The 15,423-nt window shown below is 31.7% G+C and overlaps 1 protein-coding gene across 2 annotated transcripts; it reads right to left on the bottom strand.

Moving 5' to 3' along the window:
• Window positions 1-3,449: 3,449 nt before the first annotated feature.
• LOC129285719 (CBL-interacting serine/threonine-protein kinase 23) lies at window positions 3,450-11,308 on the bottom strand. Of its 2 annotated transcripts, XM_054921556.1 has the most exons (15): window positions 10,494-11,308; window positions 9,523-9,585; window positions 9,298-9,369; window positions 9,101-9,208; window positions 8,761-8,841; window positions 8,600-8,653; window positions 8,393-8,518; window positions 6,297-6,386; window positions 6,042-6,161; window positions 5,818-5,949; window positions 5,400-5,516; window positions 4,692-4,748; window positions 4,502-4,576; window positions 4,010-4,082; window positions 3,450-3,624 (listed from the first exon to the last, which is right to left on the bottom strand). In XM_054921556.1, the coding sequence occupies exons 1-15, from the start codon at window positions 10,674-10,676 to the stop codon at window positions 3,605-3,607; spliced, it is 1,371 nt and encodes a 456-aa protein (XP_054777531.1). In that variant the 5' UTR covers window positions 10,677-11,308; the 3' UTR covers window positions 3,450-3,604. The 2 variants fall into 2 exon arrangements, with proteins under 2 accessions (XP_054777531.1, XP_054777532.1); XM_054921557.1 differs by lacking the exons at window positions 9,298-9,369; window positions 9,523-9,585 and having other exon boundaries at window positions 10,494-11,307.
• Window positions 11,309-15,423: the final 4,115 nt, after the last annotated feature.

Here is a 15,423-nt window from a genome sequence, read left to right as displayed (position 1 = left end):
GCTTATTTTACTGTATAATTATTAATTTGTGCAAATTAAAATCTAAAGAATGTTTTATTTTAAAATTATTATATTCATACATATTAAAAATATAAATAATAACTTATTTTATTTTAGAATGTATTATCTCGTATAAGTTAAAATTTAAGGAATTCTTCTTCTTATTTTTTAATATCCCCATAGTCAGCAAGTATAAAACTAAATTTTAATGAAATGATATTCATAAGGAATAGCTTCTATTTTGTAATGTGCTACTCTTATACATATTAAAAATTAGCATTATTTTTAAAATTCCTTACATTAAGAAACTAAAATTCCTGCAATTTGTAATATAATCTAGTTTGTTCTTTTTCAAAATGTATTGCTCTATGTATCACATTAAGAAAAATAAAATATATATTATAATGAGTCCTGCTACAATTTATGCGATAATATTATTTATAAATCTCAATTACAATGGTTCTAAATAAAGCAAATAATATGATCCGTGTTTTATTACCATTTATCAGTCTTACGCACAAGTATTACAAGTAATACAATGATTATTAAGAAAAGATTAGGCATGAAGTGGAAGATAATTTCATTAATATTATATAATTAATTTGTAGCCTGTAATTTCTATTGCTCAGACTTAAGGCACATAGCTACATTAATATTTTGCATAGGTGTTTAAATCATAATCAACTTTTACATATAAATAATAAAATAATAGATTTTTATTCCTCATGGATGTGAATAATATAAACAAAACTTATTCTATATATGCTCACGCAAACTATTTTGATTTGTTATCTTGTGTTAATAATAAATATATAAAAAAATTCTTTGCATATCTAACACATATTATTTTACTAAAAATCTTATATTCACCATTAATTTTTACTATAAAATTTTACATGATTTCTCGAAATATAAAAATCTTATCATTTTTGACACCTTGTTTAAATTTTTAAAAATTATAAATATACACCTCACTCATATTTTTTAATGGTAATCCCACATGTCACTTTTTTAAATCACACTACTCTAATTTTTAAAAATCAAGTTTATTAAAATCTTACATTTCCTCTATTATTCTTAGAGCCTCAATTTATAAAAAGTTTAAAATATTTGAATATATAAAAAAATTATAGTCTAGCCTCACTCTTAACACCTTAAGCTTTCAGATTTATTTAGGTTAGTTTAATTATTTCAAATTATTAAAAATATTTTTTCTTTATTGAGTCTATAAACTATGTATTTGAATTTTTTTGGCCAATTTATATATTAAGTTTTTTAAAGTTACAAAATTAATATATTTAAATAATAAAAAAAATAATTTTTTTCATAATTTAAATGATTTTTAGACAATATTTATATTTAAATAGGGGTATTTTAGTCTAACACATGTGACTTAATAGTCAACGAATGGTTAGGTAGATGAAAATAATATCTTAAAAATAAAAGGAAGGCTTGTATTTTACAACTATTCATATTAAAAATATTCATATAGGTTTCAAAAAATAAAAGAGAGGTATCATTAATTAAGATAAAATATTTTACTCATTTTTAATTATAAGTTTCATATATATATAAAATTTATTTTTGTAGGTCCCACATGTATCTCTTTTACTACAGGGCTCACATTATTTTTTTTTTTATTTACTATATCATATTTAAAAAATTAAAAAATAAAAATTAAAGGAAAAAGAAAATGTCAGATGTACAGTACCCATTTGACAAAAAAAGAAAACCTATTAATATATATATTATAGATTACAAATGTATACTCTAACACATTTAATATTTCATCCTACTTTATCTTACTACTAATGGCTTTGTAATTTAGTAATGTGAAGCTCTCCGATAAATAAGAGGTCATAGGTTCAATCTCACTAATAACTTCAAGTTATTAGTGTTGGCTCTTCTAATTAAAAAATATTTTATTCTAGTCATCACAAAATGGTAAATTAAAATAAAATAATTAAATCATCTTTTTATATAAAATGATTTATAAAATGAATTATTAATAATCACTTTCTAGAATGAGAATGTTCATACTTATCAAATAAGCTAGTTTTATCAACGGAGTTGAGTCAAACAAAAAAAGGTCAATCCCTCACAATGTCTTAAATCTATGCTCAAATTCTCATGAGATGTATCCACATTTAATATTTGATCGTGTCTTGAATAATAAAACAAATTATTATTCGTAAAGATTGTCTATAAAGGTTCTTACATATTACTTACTAACAAAGTTATTACATCCATAGCGATAATTCTTTATAATTTAATAAGTATGTAATAAAAAATTTTAAAATAAATTATATGAAAATAAAACAAATTGTTGACACAAAAAATAAGTTATTTATATTTTTAATATATATGAGGTGACAAATTTCAAAATAAAATAAGTTGCTAATACATGAAGATAACAAATTCTAAAACAATACTCTCATTGTTTAAAAATATAAGAATTTTTTTAACCTAAAAGTTCAAACATATAAAACATTTTTAATTTTGTAATATAATTGATGAGTTTATTTTTTTAAAAAATAACCTTAATAAATAAATCACTAAATCCTTCATCTTTAAGTGAGACTTTCTATTAAATAAAGACAAGAATAGAAAGTTTTTTATTACTTTAAAAACAATTAACTTCTTAGATATGTGATTAGATTAAAAATACATTACTATATTTCAAATGGAGGGAGTGCAAGTGTTTTAATTTTTTAATTTCCATAGGTATGACTATTTATGGAATAAAATTAATTATTTACTTCTAACTTTTAAACGGTAAAACATCCATACATCCAAGGATTTTTTTTAAACAATTTTATAAAATAATTTTTATCAAAAGTAATAATTTTTACTCTTTTTTTTATAGTTTTTGTTTATAATTACTTGTACAATTTTATTTTCACCTTCTCAACACTGAAGCCTTTACATCAAACCTATCTGAGTCATAGCACGTGAAAAGTTAATTGAACAATGGCCACCACAGCCAAAGCTCCTTGCGCAGAATTAAATAAAATAGTGATAGGGTGATCTTATTATTTACTAGTGACATATTTAAAATAAATTTTCAAGTTTATCTATATTTTTTTAAAAAACAAACTATAACATGAATCATATTCGATAAATCAATAAATGAATATTAAAAAATTTCAACTTCATCATTTGTTTCAAAGTTGTATATAGAATGTGTGACACATGCGTGCAGGACCCCTTTCTTATAAGGAAGGGTGTAGGATAGGGGGTTTGTGGGGGGGGGGGGAAGACTTGAGAGTTATTGAAAAAAAAGTAAGGCCTGAGTTTGTTTTTCGTTAAAAAAAAAAAAGGACACAAGATTTTAGAATAATTTTATAATTTCATGATTTTTTTTGTAATTTAGATTGCTTGTATGGGAATTGACATAGATTTTCTCCGAGCATACATATGAGCGTCCACAGAGAGCCAACACACAGGAGTTATTAAAGCGCCATTTATTAGTTTATAGGGTTTGACATGCATAATCTTATCTCATTCCGAATGTCACAGAAAGAGAGCCCCGAATGAAAGAAAAGATCCAAGGAAGCCAAGACCGTGAAGGTGCACAAGCAGTCATGAAGATGTGAAAACAAAGCTATCTCGACGCAGCAGCACCTGTATAAAAGGGAGAAATATTATTTAATAATTCCAAATAAGTTTACCAGATAGTCCCTAAAAAGGGAGAAGAAAAGCAACCCTCACTATATTTAACTTTCTTTTTTTACTTTTTTTCTAGCCTTTTGCCCAGAATTCCTTTTACGTATTACTGTCAAGGCTATCTTTGGAGCTTTATCCAAAGCAAAGTCACCTCAAATCCCAAGCAAGAGGATAGAGAAGTAACAGAGGAATAGGAGAAGAAACAGGAGGATATGGGACCAATAAAGGTGGGAGGAAAAATCTAGAGAATATAACAGTATATCCCCATTCCCCACTAAGCATTAGAATTTGGTATGAAACTGCAGCTGGTTCTCAAATAAGATGGTTGCTAATTAAAACTAACCATTTGTTTCTTCATCTATAGGTTCTGCTTTCCAAACGACATCCTTCAGCCCGGTAGATAGGTTCTTGTAGAACTGTAAAGAAAGACAACTTAGTCCAAAATTCAGTCCAATAGACTAGAAAATATTTGTATAAAACTTGTAGAGGGCAAAAGGGATTTTTGTTAACGGCCTGTAGATGCTTCTGAACATAGTTTGAATCTTTCTATGCAGATATTTACAGCATGCAACATTCAATAACGCGGACTAGGGCATTTATTCTATTATTAAAAAGCAAAATGAACCAACAAACATAATTTAATGGACTTGATTAACTCACAACACAAGCATGAGCAGAAAGCAACATGATAAACAATGACTGGTAAATGACAGAAAGCAAAAAAAAAAAAAAAAAAAAAAATCTGCTCTGAAAGGTGAAAGTACCAAAACCATTACTAATGGAAGGAAGTTACTTGGAAAATTTATGTATTTATTTGTGCATTCTAGAATGTAACCTTATGAAATTCCAGAGTATCTCCTCCAGACTTGCGAAGCTCAACCATGCAAATTGAAGGGGCCACCTCAAATATCTGTAAAAACGATAAAATCAATCACTAGAAATGCATCCGACTCCTGATTACAAGGACATAAAAAAGAAGAAATAGAGAGCACCTTTTGAAAGGAAATACTTTGAGAAACACTTACCTCAGTCGAGACAGATAGATGTCCTTTGCGTCCGCTCTTTTCCCCTTGAAGCTTTAACTGAGATGGAGTAACAGACAATAAGAAGTGTTATCAAAAGGAAAACATTCATAACAATAAGTTATTACTGTTAAGACGTTATCTCAGGACTGAGTTACAAATTATCCCAGGTAAGTATAACTGTGAAGGAGTTCTTAAGTTACTGCAATGTTTGTCTGCACGTGTCTGCCTGTGAAGCGCAGGATGACTACCCAATATTGGTGTGAGTAAGCATAGGGTATGGCAAAATACATTTATAGGATAGCACTCAATGGATTTTTCCTATTCTCTATCTAAGCTTTGCAGGTTGCAAAATTGTATAAATAAATAGTGTTGGTTTAACGTACTTGTTGTGGGTCTTCTTGAACTCAACATCAAACTGCGTGGGTTCCAGGTAACTTAACAAGTTGATTGACAATATATCAACCATATATTATTTTCAATACAGATACAAATTATAAATATTATATATGCTTTTGTGTAAAATTACATCTTATGATAGCAGTACCCAATATTTTTTGAAAATTACCATACCCCATACCAATATTTGCATCAACACCAAAGTAACATAGGCAAATACAAAGACAGAGTAACAAAAGGGCAAAAAAGCCATCAAAGTGCATAGCTACATTTGAGTTAAAAGAGAGTAAGCTAAGAGAATAGTAATCTTACCTTGTAGTTATTCTTCCTAACATCAAAACCCAGAGGCGTTGCAGTTTGCTCAATTTTTGAAATTATTTCATTCGCTGGACATTTGGATGTGAATCTTGTTTCCCTTTTAACAAGGCCCTAGTTGCCAGAAAGGCAAACTGATCATAATCTATATTCAATATCAATTTTATTAGGATCAAGACGGAAAGATTAGGCACTCCTATTCCAAACAAGTTCAAACCAATGACATAATAGGACAAAAGAGATCAGGAATATGTCAATAAGCAATTGTGATCCGATCTCCTGTGATTAGAAGAATCTTGACCAAGAACATGTCATTACTTAAATTCAGTTTTTCTTTCCAACCCATTCCAAACTTATTCTTGGGAGCCAAGGTTTAATAAAAGTCAAGCTACCATTCTTTTTGCTATGAAAATACCATTTGTTTCTCGAAAAGGCTACCAAGGTTAAGGCCTTTAGATGTAGAGATAAGTTCAAAAGCATTCATAGCCATAGGTGCCACAGCCACTGGTGCCTCTTCTCGCCTCTCATCAACAAAATTTTGAGAATCCTGTGCACCACGCAAGGAATGTTAAAATCATAAATAGAACTCATATGCTCTAATAAATCATAATAAAGACAGATGTAAAACAAAAAGCGCACCGCTGATTCACTGAATATAGCATCTACATCATCAAGACTAACATCAGCTTGCTTGAACCTAGGAGGCACATATCCCTTCTTAAACCAATCATTCTCAATGACCTCAGCAATTGTTATTCGCTGTTGAGACATCATCAAAAAGAAAAACAGTTTGTTTGACATCTCTGGAAAACAGACTATTAGGCATCAGCCAAAACAAAGATTTGTGGAGACAGAAAGTAACTTCAGCTAAATTAACATAGCAAAAGGGCATACTGTAGCAGGATTGGGATCAAGAATTCTCTTGATTATTTTCTTTGCACTTGATGAGAACCATGGAGGACATGTGAAATCAGCCTTGAAGATCTGTGAGTTATGATATGTCAAGAACAATTTGAAGCAGCACATTAACAGAAAACAGCAATAAAGAAACCCAAGTAGGAGAAGATGCAGAAAAAGCTCTATATTCTATTGCTTAGTGGTTCAAAATTCAACTTAGTTAGCACAGCCACCGGTACCTCTTGTTCCTATTAAAGGGAAGCCCCCTATTTCAAATCTCTGATTGAGTTCAAGAAACTGTTTCATCATGTAAGTTTGTCTCTCTGAGAACTTGCCACTACTTTCCTACCCTTTCCTCAATTTCTCAGCATCCAGCTTGCAAGTAAAATTTAGTAACTTAAAAGCAGAATTTGGGTAATTGGAGTTTAACCAACTTTTTGAGTTGCAACAGATAACCAACATCAGTGTACTTCATAGTAGTATCAGTATATTAGAGGTATTAGCATCACAGAGGTAGTAAATTTCTAGTGGCACAAGTAGATAGAGTAAATGGAGGAAATATATGGAAGTCAAAGTTGTAGCAAGAACAAAAAATGAAAATGACCAGAATTGAGGAGCGATCGTGCATGCTTTTTAGAAAATGCATTCCATCATCAAGCAATGCACAATTGTTTAAAGGTGACATATTTATGGAATATCATATAATTGGCAGACAGCAGACCTGCCATCCTTATTAAGAGCAGGGTTGTACATTGAACCACCAGTGACTTAGCCAGCCCAATCGAAACATGCAAAAAAAGGGTCAATCTTGAGGTGAGGTACCAGGGCTGGACATATGAGTTGGGCTGGGCTATGAGCAAAGATGTCCAACCAATTTAGATCAATCCAACTCAGTAGTCGCATTATTATGGGTTAAGATATAATTTTACCCCTAAATTAATTAAATTAGAGCAATATTGGCCCTACCATTTAAAACACAACAACGTCCACTATCTGAAGCAAGTGGATCCCATTTATTTGGCATATGTGGCAGTGAGTTATTCCCTCAGCTTATGACGTGGTGCAAGTTGGTAGTCTAATGAAAGAGAAAACACTCTCCCTCCCTCCCTCTCTGTTTGCTCAGGCTTGTGCGTCTTCCTCTTTCCTCTTTCCAATTTAATTAGTTTAGAAAAAACAATGCTAAGATGAATAGTTCAGAGGCAACGTTGCTCCTTCGCGAATAATTTAAGGGCAAAATTGCACCTTAACCTTATTGTTATCATATATTTCTAAAGTTTTATACCTAAAACAACATCATCCCATCCCATCCCATCTCTTCCCCTCCAAATTGAAATCCTTCAGCCTCACCTCACTTTGCCAATTCACTCCTCTACTAGGGTTATTTTTAGTTTTTTCAAACATTTTTATCATTCCATTCTTCTCTATAACCATCAGCCAACTGTTTAACAAGCACAAAGCTTTCTTTTTCTCCATCTTCTGTTTCCATTTGACCATAAAAGTAGACAGGGCAGATTTTCAAGATCCTTTTGGGCCATCTACAACACATAGTATATATTTTCTTCTCCAATTTGTTAATCTCTACACAATCTCTCTCTCTCCCCCCCCCTCTCTCTCTCTGGCGTGCATGCATAAGACTCTTTAATCACAGCAATACAGCATCAGTCTTGCCGTTTGTTTGCATAACATTCTAAATTATGAATATGAATTTGGAGGAATAAGTGAACTCATGGAAAGAGATGTTTCATTCTGATTCTAGATTTCTTGGAGGCATATAGAGGGTATTTGCTCTTTGGGAATAATGGCGAAGCAATGCCATAATTATAGTTGATCAATGGAAAACATAGAGAATGATCTAGGAGTTAAGGATTTTTTTCCCATGCTTTTACTGGATATCATGAAGAGATTTTGTTTTATAAAATAGGGACTGCATGGATTGCGCATTGAACCAAAAACAATTGGCCCGAGTGCTTTATCAAGCCAAACACCAAAACAATATTTAGCTCATGAACATCACTAGTTAAAGTCACGTTTTGAACAATTGCCTAGTATAGCAAAAAAAAAAACAAAAACAAAATAATAATAACAAGAATTACCTTTTTGTATAAAGACATAATATTAGTATCTTCAAAGGGCAAGTAGCCAGCCATCAAAACAAAAAGAATAACACCACATGACCATAGATCTGCCTTCGTACCATCATAGCCTTTGTTGTGGATCACCTAAAAAAATAGAAGCAGAAATTACAAAAGCAAAAGTTCACGAGAAAAAGATATGTTAAATTGCAGAAACAGCCATAATACCTCTGGGGCAACATAATTTGGTGTACCACATGTTGTGTGAAGCAACCCATCTTCCTGAGTCAGATCAAAGGACAATTAATTAAGAAATTGAATATCATTTACTCAAAAAAATGAGTATCGTTGTATTTTTTATATTATAAGAAATTAATCAATATACTAACTCGAAGCTGTTGAGGCAGTGCACTCAATCCAAAATCTGAAACTTTAAGAACTCCATTAGCATCCAGCAACAAATTTTCAGGCTGTAAAAGACAAATACAGTTAAACAAGTTATTTTTTCTTTTTCCATCTCACTCTCCCTGGCACTCTAGTCTCAGTACATTCCATCCTAGACTTAATAATTTCATTCAGAATACATCACTGAAGACAAGAGACCTTCAACTCCCACCCCCACCCAAAAAAAAAAAAAGCCTTTTCTTCCCTCCCTCCCAATCAAAAAAGCCAGGCAAAACAGGAAAAATAGTGAAAGATACAAAGTTACAAACAGCAATAGTGACTCACCTTTAGATCCCTGTGGCAAACACCTCTACTGTGACAGTAATCCACAGCACATATAAGCTGCTGGAAATATTTTCTTGCTTCATCTTCTTTTAACCTGCCCTTGCTTGCCTGCACAATAATATAGCAATAACATTAGCATTGGACTCAGATTACAATAGTTTACCATCAGAAGGAAAGAGAAAGGCAAACAGCCTTACAATTTTATCAAACAATTCCCCACCAGTCACAAATTCGAGTACAATATATATCTTTGTCTTGCTAGCCATAACCTACAATATAAATGCTGCAGAAGTTGCTTATTATGCCTAATGCAAAGGGCAAAATAAATTTAAGGGAGAGTATGGATGAACAACAAATCTCCCGCAGAAAATTGAGCATGCAAAATAAAGATGCATGGAATTAATCATTTACTTCCTTCTAACCTCATACATGCGTATGACATTTGGGTGCCTAATCAATTTCATTGTCGAAATCTCTTGCTTTATCTGCATACCGACACACACAAAATATAAATGAGACTAGAATGTTCAAGCTTTGAAGAATAGAGTCCTAGTTATTTAGCAGAAGATTGCCACACTCGCACAAGTTATGCATGCCACCGCACCAAAGCATGGTACTTCCCTGGCAATGTTAGCTGATCGGTTGCAATGTTGAGCAACACAAATAATATGAAACCGATAGCACTAGCTAATTTATTGCCTCTCAATAACAACTAAAACATGTGTTACCGTGTAAAATTTTGAGTTTTGATAACTCAAATCAAAAGGGGGGGTGGTTACATCCAGAGTGGCAAAATTAAATCACCAAGGAAATGATATAGCAGGTTCAGAAAGTGAATGAATCCAAAAAAAATAGAAGTAGATCCATTGAGACAAACCAAGTAATCTTAGTCAACTTTGATTATTTTCCAGAAAAGTGAAGAAAAATACATGATTCCTAATTATACAAGATTTTCTCTCGTCATTTTTCAGCTTTAGCTGAGTTTACAGGGAACACATCAAATCACCGTTGACCATTTTCCTTAATCTACAATTACAGAGGTGTGCAAGATTACATCCTTTCTCATTTACCATAGCGAAGAAATACTCTCAGTTGATGATGAAACAGAATAACTACTCCCAGCAATCAAATAATGGAAAAATAGACACTAAAGACGGCTCAGATAGTGACAGAGTCGATTCATCAAATAAACCGGCAAATCTGTCTTCTATAATTTTTTTTCCCTTAAAAGAAAGCCAAATCAACCATAAATTCCAGAACAACATATCAATTATCAAATCAACGATTTAAATTTAAAAAATTATTAAAAGATGGGAGAAAAATAAATATACATATACAATCCACGATCATTTCTAAAGATGAAAATACACATAAATTACTGAAAATCACATACCTGGCGAATCATTTTGTGTTTGAGAATCTTGTCCTTGTCAAGAATTTTAATGGCCACATTCTCTCCGGTCTCGACATTCCAGGCAAGCTTTACCTTGGCGAAATTGCCCTCACCCAGTGTCCGACCCAGCTCGAACTTTCCCGCGCGGGTCTTGCCGCCAGAACTTCCGGTACGAGACGACATCGTTTTTCTCCTTCCCTATTCCTGAAAGTGCCCTTTGGTTCTCTATCTGCAAAATTCCTTCACTGCCTCTCTACAGCTTCCCCACAAATTATCAAGACCTCTTCTTCTTGCATGGCTGCCACACCTGAGACTTCGTCACCTTCATTTTCTCTTGCTTCCCATAAAGAACCCAAATATGAAACAAAATCAGCCCCTGATCCTGCAGGGACCTTGAAATGGAAGAAACCAATCCAAAAAATCTTAACCTTCGTAATTGAAGTAGAAATGGGTCGGGAAATCGCCCACGGTTCGATCAAAGATAGAACCCATGAATTCGGATGGATCAACGGAGGGGAAAATCGGAGGAGATTAGAGAGAGGGAGAGAGAGAGATTCAAGAGAATTTTGAATTTAAAAAGAAAATCGTATAAATTATTTCCCCTTCCATTTCCATATAAGAAATAAATTGAATTTTGGGCCGGCGGAGATCTGAAGGCATTTGGTACGGAGAATGAAAAGTGAAATAAAATGGGATGGGTGATCGAGAGCAGAACGAAGAGAATCTCGAGATTAAAAAAAGCGCGAAATGATTAGGCATTTAATACAGCCTGTATGTTTTCAATTTTCTGTGAATGAGGAGGAGGAGAAGGCGTATCGGGACAAAAAGGGGCTTCTCGTGAACAAACCGAAAGCCCTCAAAACATTTTCAAATCAAATTTAAAATATATTTTTACCAAACCCAGTAAACAATTAAAGGGTTAAACAGTAAATCCATCCTTAATTTTTTTTAAAGGGCAGTTGATAACCTTAACTTTTAAAAAGTGTAATGTTCAACCTAACCTTTTAAAGATAGTACAATGTTATTTAATTTTAACAAATTAAAACGTTTAACCAATACCCAACTACACTGAGTTTAGGTGGTTTGTCCATGCGCTTTATTTTTTTTTTTCCTCTCGTGTATGGCTAGCAACCTTATGCATGATTTAAAAATTAAAAAAAAAATGAGGAAGTCTCTATTCTCTCCCTTCTCGTATCTTCTTCCTTCTTCATCGCAATCCAATCCTTGCCAGGTGAATCAAAGGAGGCATTACTTTGGTGTCTCTGATTAATTGATGAATCGGTGAAGGCAACGTCAGTAGGACAACGGCAGAGGTGCGTAACAAATGCGTTTGAAGGAGTGGTGTTCTCTTTGATCTTCTGGATGCCATCTCGGAAGACACTGAAGCCAAAGAGGAAGCCGACAAGCAAGATGAGCATGAAGACGCAGAGCAAGAAAGTGCAGCAACTTTTGCCCAAGCACATGTCTCGACTAATCTCCGATCATGTCTCTTGAGAGCTGTGTTTTATTTCAAAGAAGCCCTCCAATCTCTTCTCTCTAGGTCAAACCATACTTCTCGCGTTTCATTGCTTCTGGGTTTTCTTGATTTGAGTTCAGCACGAGGTTGAAGACCAATCGTGACTGGAGGAGCAGCCATAGGCAGAGAGTGTGAGTGAAAGGCAAGAGTTGGACGCAGATTCTATATTGGTTGAGACCGATGTCGAGGGATGTAAATTTGTTAGTGCTCTAACTGAACAGGCTTGGAATTTGATAATACTGTGTTCAAAATCAGATCCTGCTTCATGACATTTGATTCCCGAACAAAGAATGACAAAAGATGTCATTCTGGGCAAGAGTATAGAGTTTTTCTATAAAATCAGGCACCGAATCATAGCGCAAAGTCGTCTTCGACTTCTAGGCTACTTCTTTAACTTCTTCCACTTCACCTTCTTTAAGATTTCTCTGGCATTGGTTCTTTGATTGCTATCTGGATGACTGGAAAACATGGTAAATGCTAGAGTTGTTTGTGGAATTAGAGTTCTTGACAAGCTTGGACACTTGGTCATCGTCTACTGTTTTGTATTTTGCGACACGGGCATAGCTTTAATTCAAGCAAAAAAGAGAAGTGAGGTGAATGCAAAATAAGCACGCTGGCTAGGCACAATTAGCTCAACTAATAGTCAAATATCTGTATATGTTAAAATTGAACAGCATTACATTGTTTTTGAAAAATCTAAAGGGAAAAAGTTAATGATATCAATTATACTTTAAAGAAAAGTTCAGAAGCACATTTGCCCTTGAACCAATAATTAAATCTTTTTGAAATGAAATTAGTTGGTTTTCCTTTTATCCTATTCATAAAGTATTTTCAATTTTTTAAAATACAATCATTACCTTTTTTAAAAAAAAATATCCCTATTAATGAATGTTTTTATATTTATTGTAGAGTGTTTAATAAAAGTAAATATAAAAAGATAAGATTAGTTTAAAAGTAAATAATTACTTTATTGGAGAGTAAGATTCAGTTAAAAATATCTTACATTTTTGAATGAAGAGAGTATATAATTGACTTTTTAATCATGAGTTTTTTATTTCATTAAATATTGGTTTGAGAAAACACATAATTTAAATGTATATATTTAATAAGGAAAAAAGTTAAAAATTTATTAAATTTTAATTTTAATAATAGTTAATAAATTTTAAAATTTTTCTTAATTTCAATAAACATTTTAAGAATAACTTGTAAATAAAAATGGAATGGGTGCTTAAAATTTTTATTATTGAGATTAAGATGGCTGTGAAAACTACATTAACTAACTAACATATACTGAAGTAACACGGGTCTCATGTGTGTGTGTGTGTGTATTAATGTATTGTTATATTATACTAGAATTCTGAGAAAGAAGCCAATCATCAATCAATCTATAGAACACCGTGGCTCGTTATGGTTGACTTGTTATATCGATATATATATAATATAGATATAAGAATTTAAATATTCTGGAGAGTTGACTTTCTTTGATCTTGACATTCGAACATGCATTCAATTTTTTTTTTTTTTGGGTAAAAGGACAAATTGAATTAATCAAATAGTAAGATTACAAGGTAATCGCAAATTCATAAATTCGACACGTGGAAAGTGGCCGTAAAAGAAGACCGAAAAATAGGAACATTTAAAAGGTGACCATGAAGGTGTCGTCCTCAACCAAGGTATGCGAAAATTCTTTCGCGAAGCGATTTGGAATTGGAACTCTCTCTTTTTATTGCTTGTTCTTAATCTTTATTTTTCTATTTTTATTTTTGTATCTTCATAACATTAATCAAAATAAAATTCATGCTATCAAATTCAATGCTTGTGTTTCATGGAGGCTAAAGGCCATTAGCATTCTGGTTCTGAAAGCTTATGTGATGACGGCGATACGATGGTGGGCAAGTGAAGCGATAGGATGTAAGCCTTCTGGCTCTGAAACAACAATACACGCCATGAGCCTTCTAGTTCTGAAAGCTTATATTTATAAACAAATGATTGTAAATCGCGAAAGAGAAAATGAGAACGCATGACTGTTGACCCAAAGACTGTGGAGAGATGAAGATTTGGGGGAGAAGGGTGAGACGAAGCCGAGGTCGGTTAAAAAGAGTGAATTGATTAGCTAAAATGATTTTAGTGACAACAAGCTACGAGAAACTATGTACTCGATCTAGTTTAAAATATAAGCCCTTTCTCCTATTTAGCTGTGATTCAAAATATGAATAACTTAACATTAAAAAATCTATTTTATCTCTCATATTTATTTATTAAACCTGATTTTTCTTGATTGAAAATCTAAACCATTTGAATTAAATTTTAACAATATAAATTAATTTATATTGTTAAAAATTATTAAATTTAATCTAACAGCTTAGATGTGCAAAGTTCTCTCAACTATAACAGAGGAAAGTGAACTCTATATTTATTAACCTAAATTCTTGTATTGGTAAATCTATGATTTTGGTCTCATTCATCATAAAGTGAAATTAAGAATAAGAAGATAAAATAATATATATTTTTATAAAAATAAAAATTTTATTAATATGCAAATTATTATAAAAATGCTTGTATTTTAAACGAGAGTATTAAGTAAGTTGTCAAAAAAATGCGATACCAATAGAGACAAATTTGTTCCTAAATTTAAAAAAGAATTTTTGATATAACAAGTACTCTAGATCTACGTACTCATTAATGTTTAAATTGGCTGGATAAAAAAAATTGAATATTTAAATTATAATTGTAAAATTTCATCAACATTAAAAAATTATTAAAATATATTTCATCATGAAAATTTAAAACAATGCTTATTATTATAATATTTGAATTTCTCACTAACATTTTTCTTCCAAAAATTGAAATTTGGTGATAACAAAAATCTCCCACAAGCAGAGTTGGAAAAACATGCTAAGTTGATTGGGCCAACTCATTTAAATTCGTATAACAGTATGGTTGAGCTTGTAAATTAATTACTGAAATGATAAATCGAGCTTAAGAAATAGTGAAAAATTTTGGATTTAAACAAGTTGACCCTTAAGGGTCGAGGGTTGGCCCATTTAAGCCCACACATACTTTTTTTTTTATTTTTATAATTTTAACTCTTTTTAAACTTAAAAAAAGATTAAACTAAATATTATTTTACATCACATGTGAACCCATATTTGTTGAAGAAGGAAGGCTAATAAAGAAACCCTAAATCTCTTAACTCATATAGATCTCTCAATCTCATATTTCAGTCCATTAATCTTATTTAATTTAAATTGAGTGTTTGTTAGCTTATCTAATCCATTATTTGGTGTCTTGTTGTCATTTTATTTACATTTTTAGTTCATTTAAATGTTGCTTAGTTAGTTTTTTTTTATTGTTTTCTTGATTATATATTATATTGAAATGAAATAATTTTTTGTTTGATAACAAAATTTAAAG

Source organism: Prosopis cineraria, unplaced genomic scaffold (genome assembly GCF_029017545.1).
Source record: "Prosopis cineraria cultivar Desert tree isolate PC_DT_omini unplaced genomic scaffold, ASM2901754v1 PC11, whole genome shotgun sequence".
In the NCBI taxonomy this organism is placed as follows: domain Eukaryota; kingdom Viridiplantae; phylum Streptophyta; class Magnoliopsida; order Fabales; family Fabaceae; genus Prosopis; species Prosopis cineraria.
Note: the sequence above shows the minus strand (reverse complement) of the source record. Positions and strands in the feature narration are given on the sequence as shown.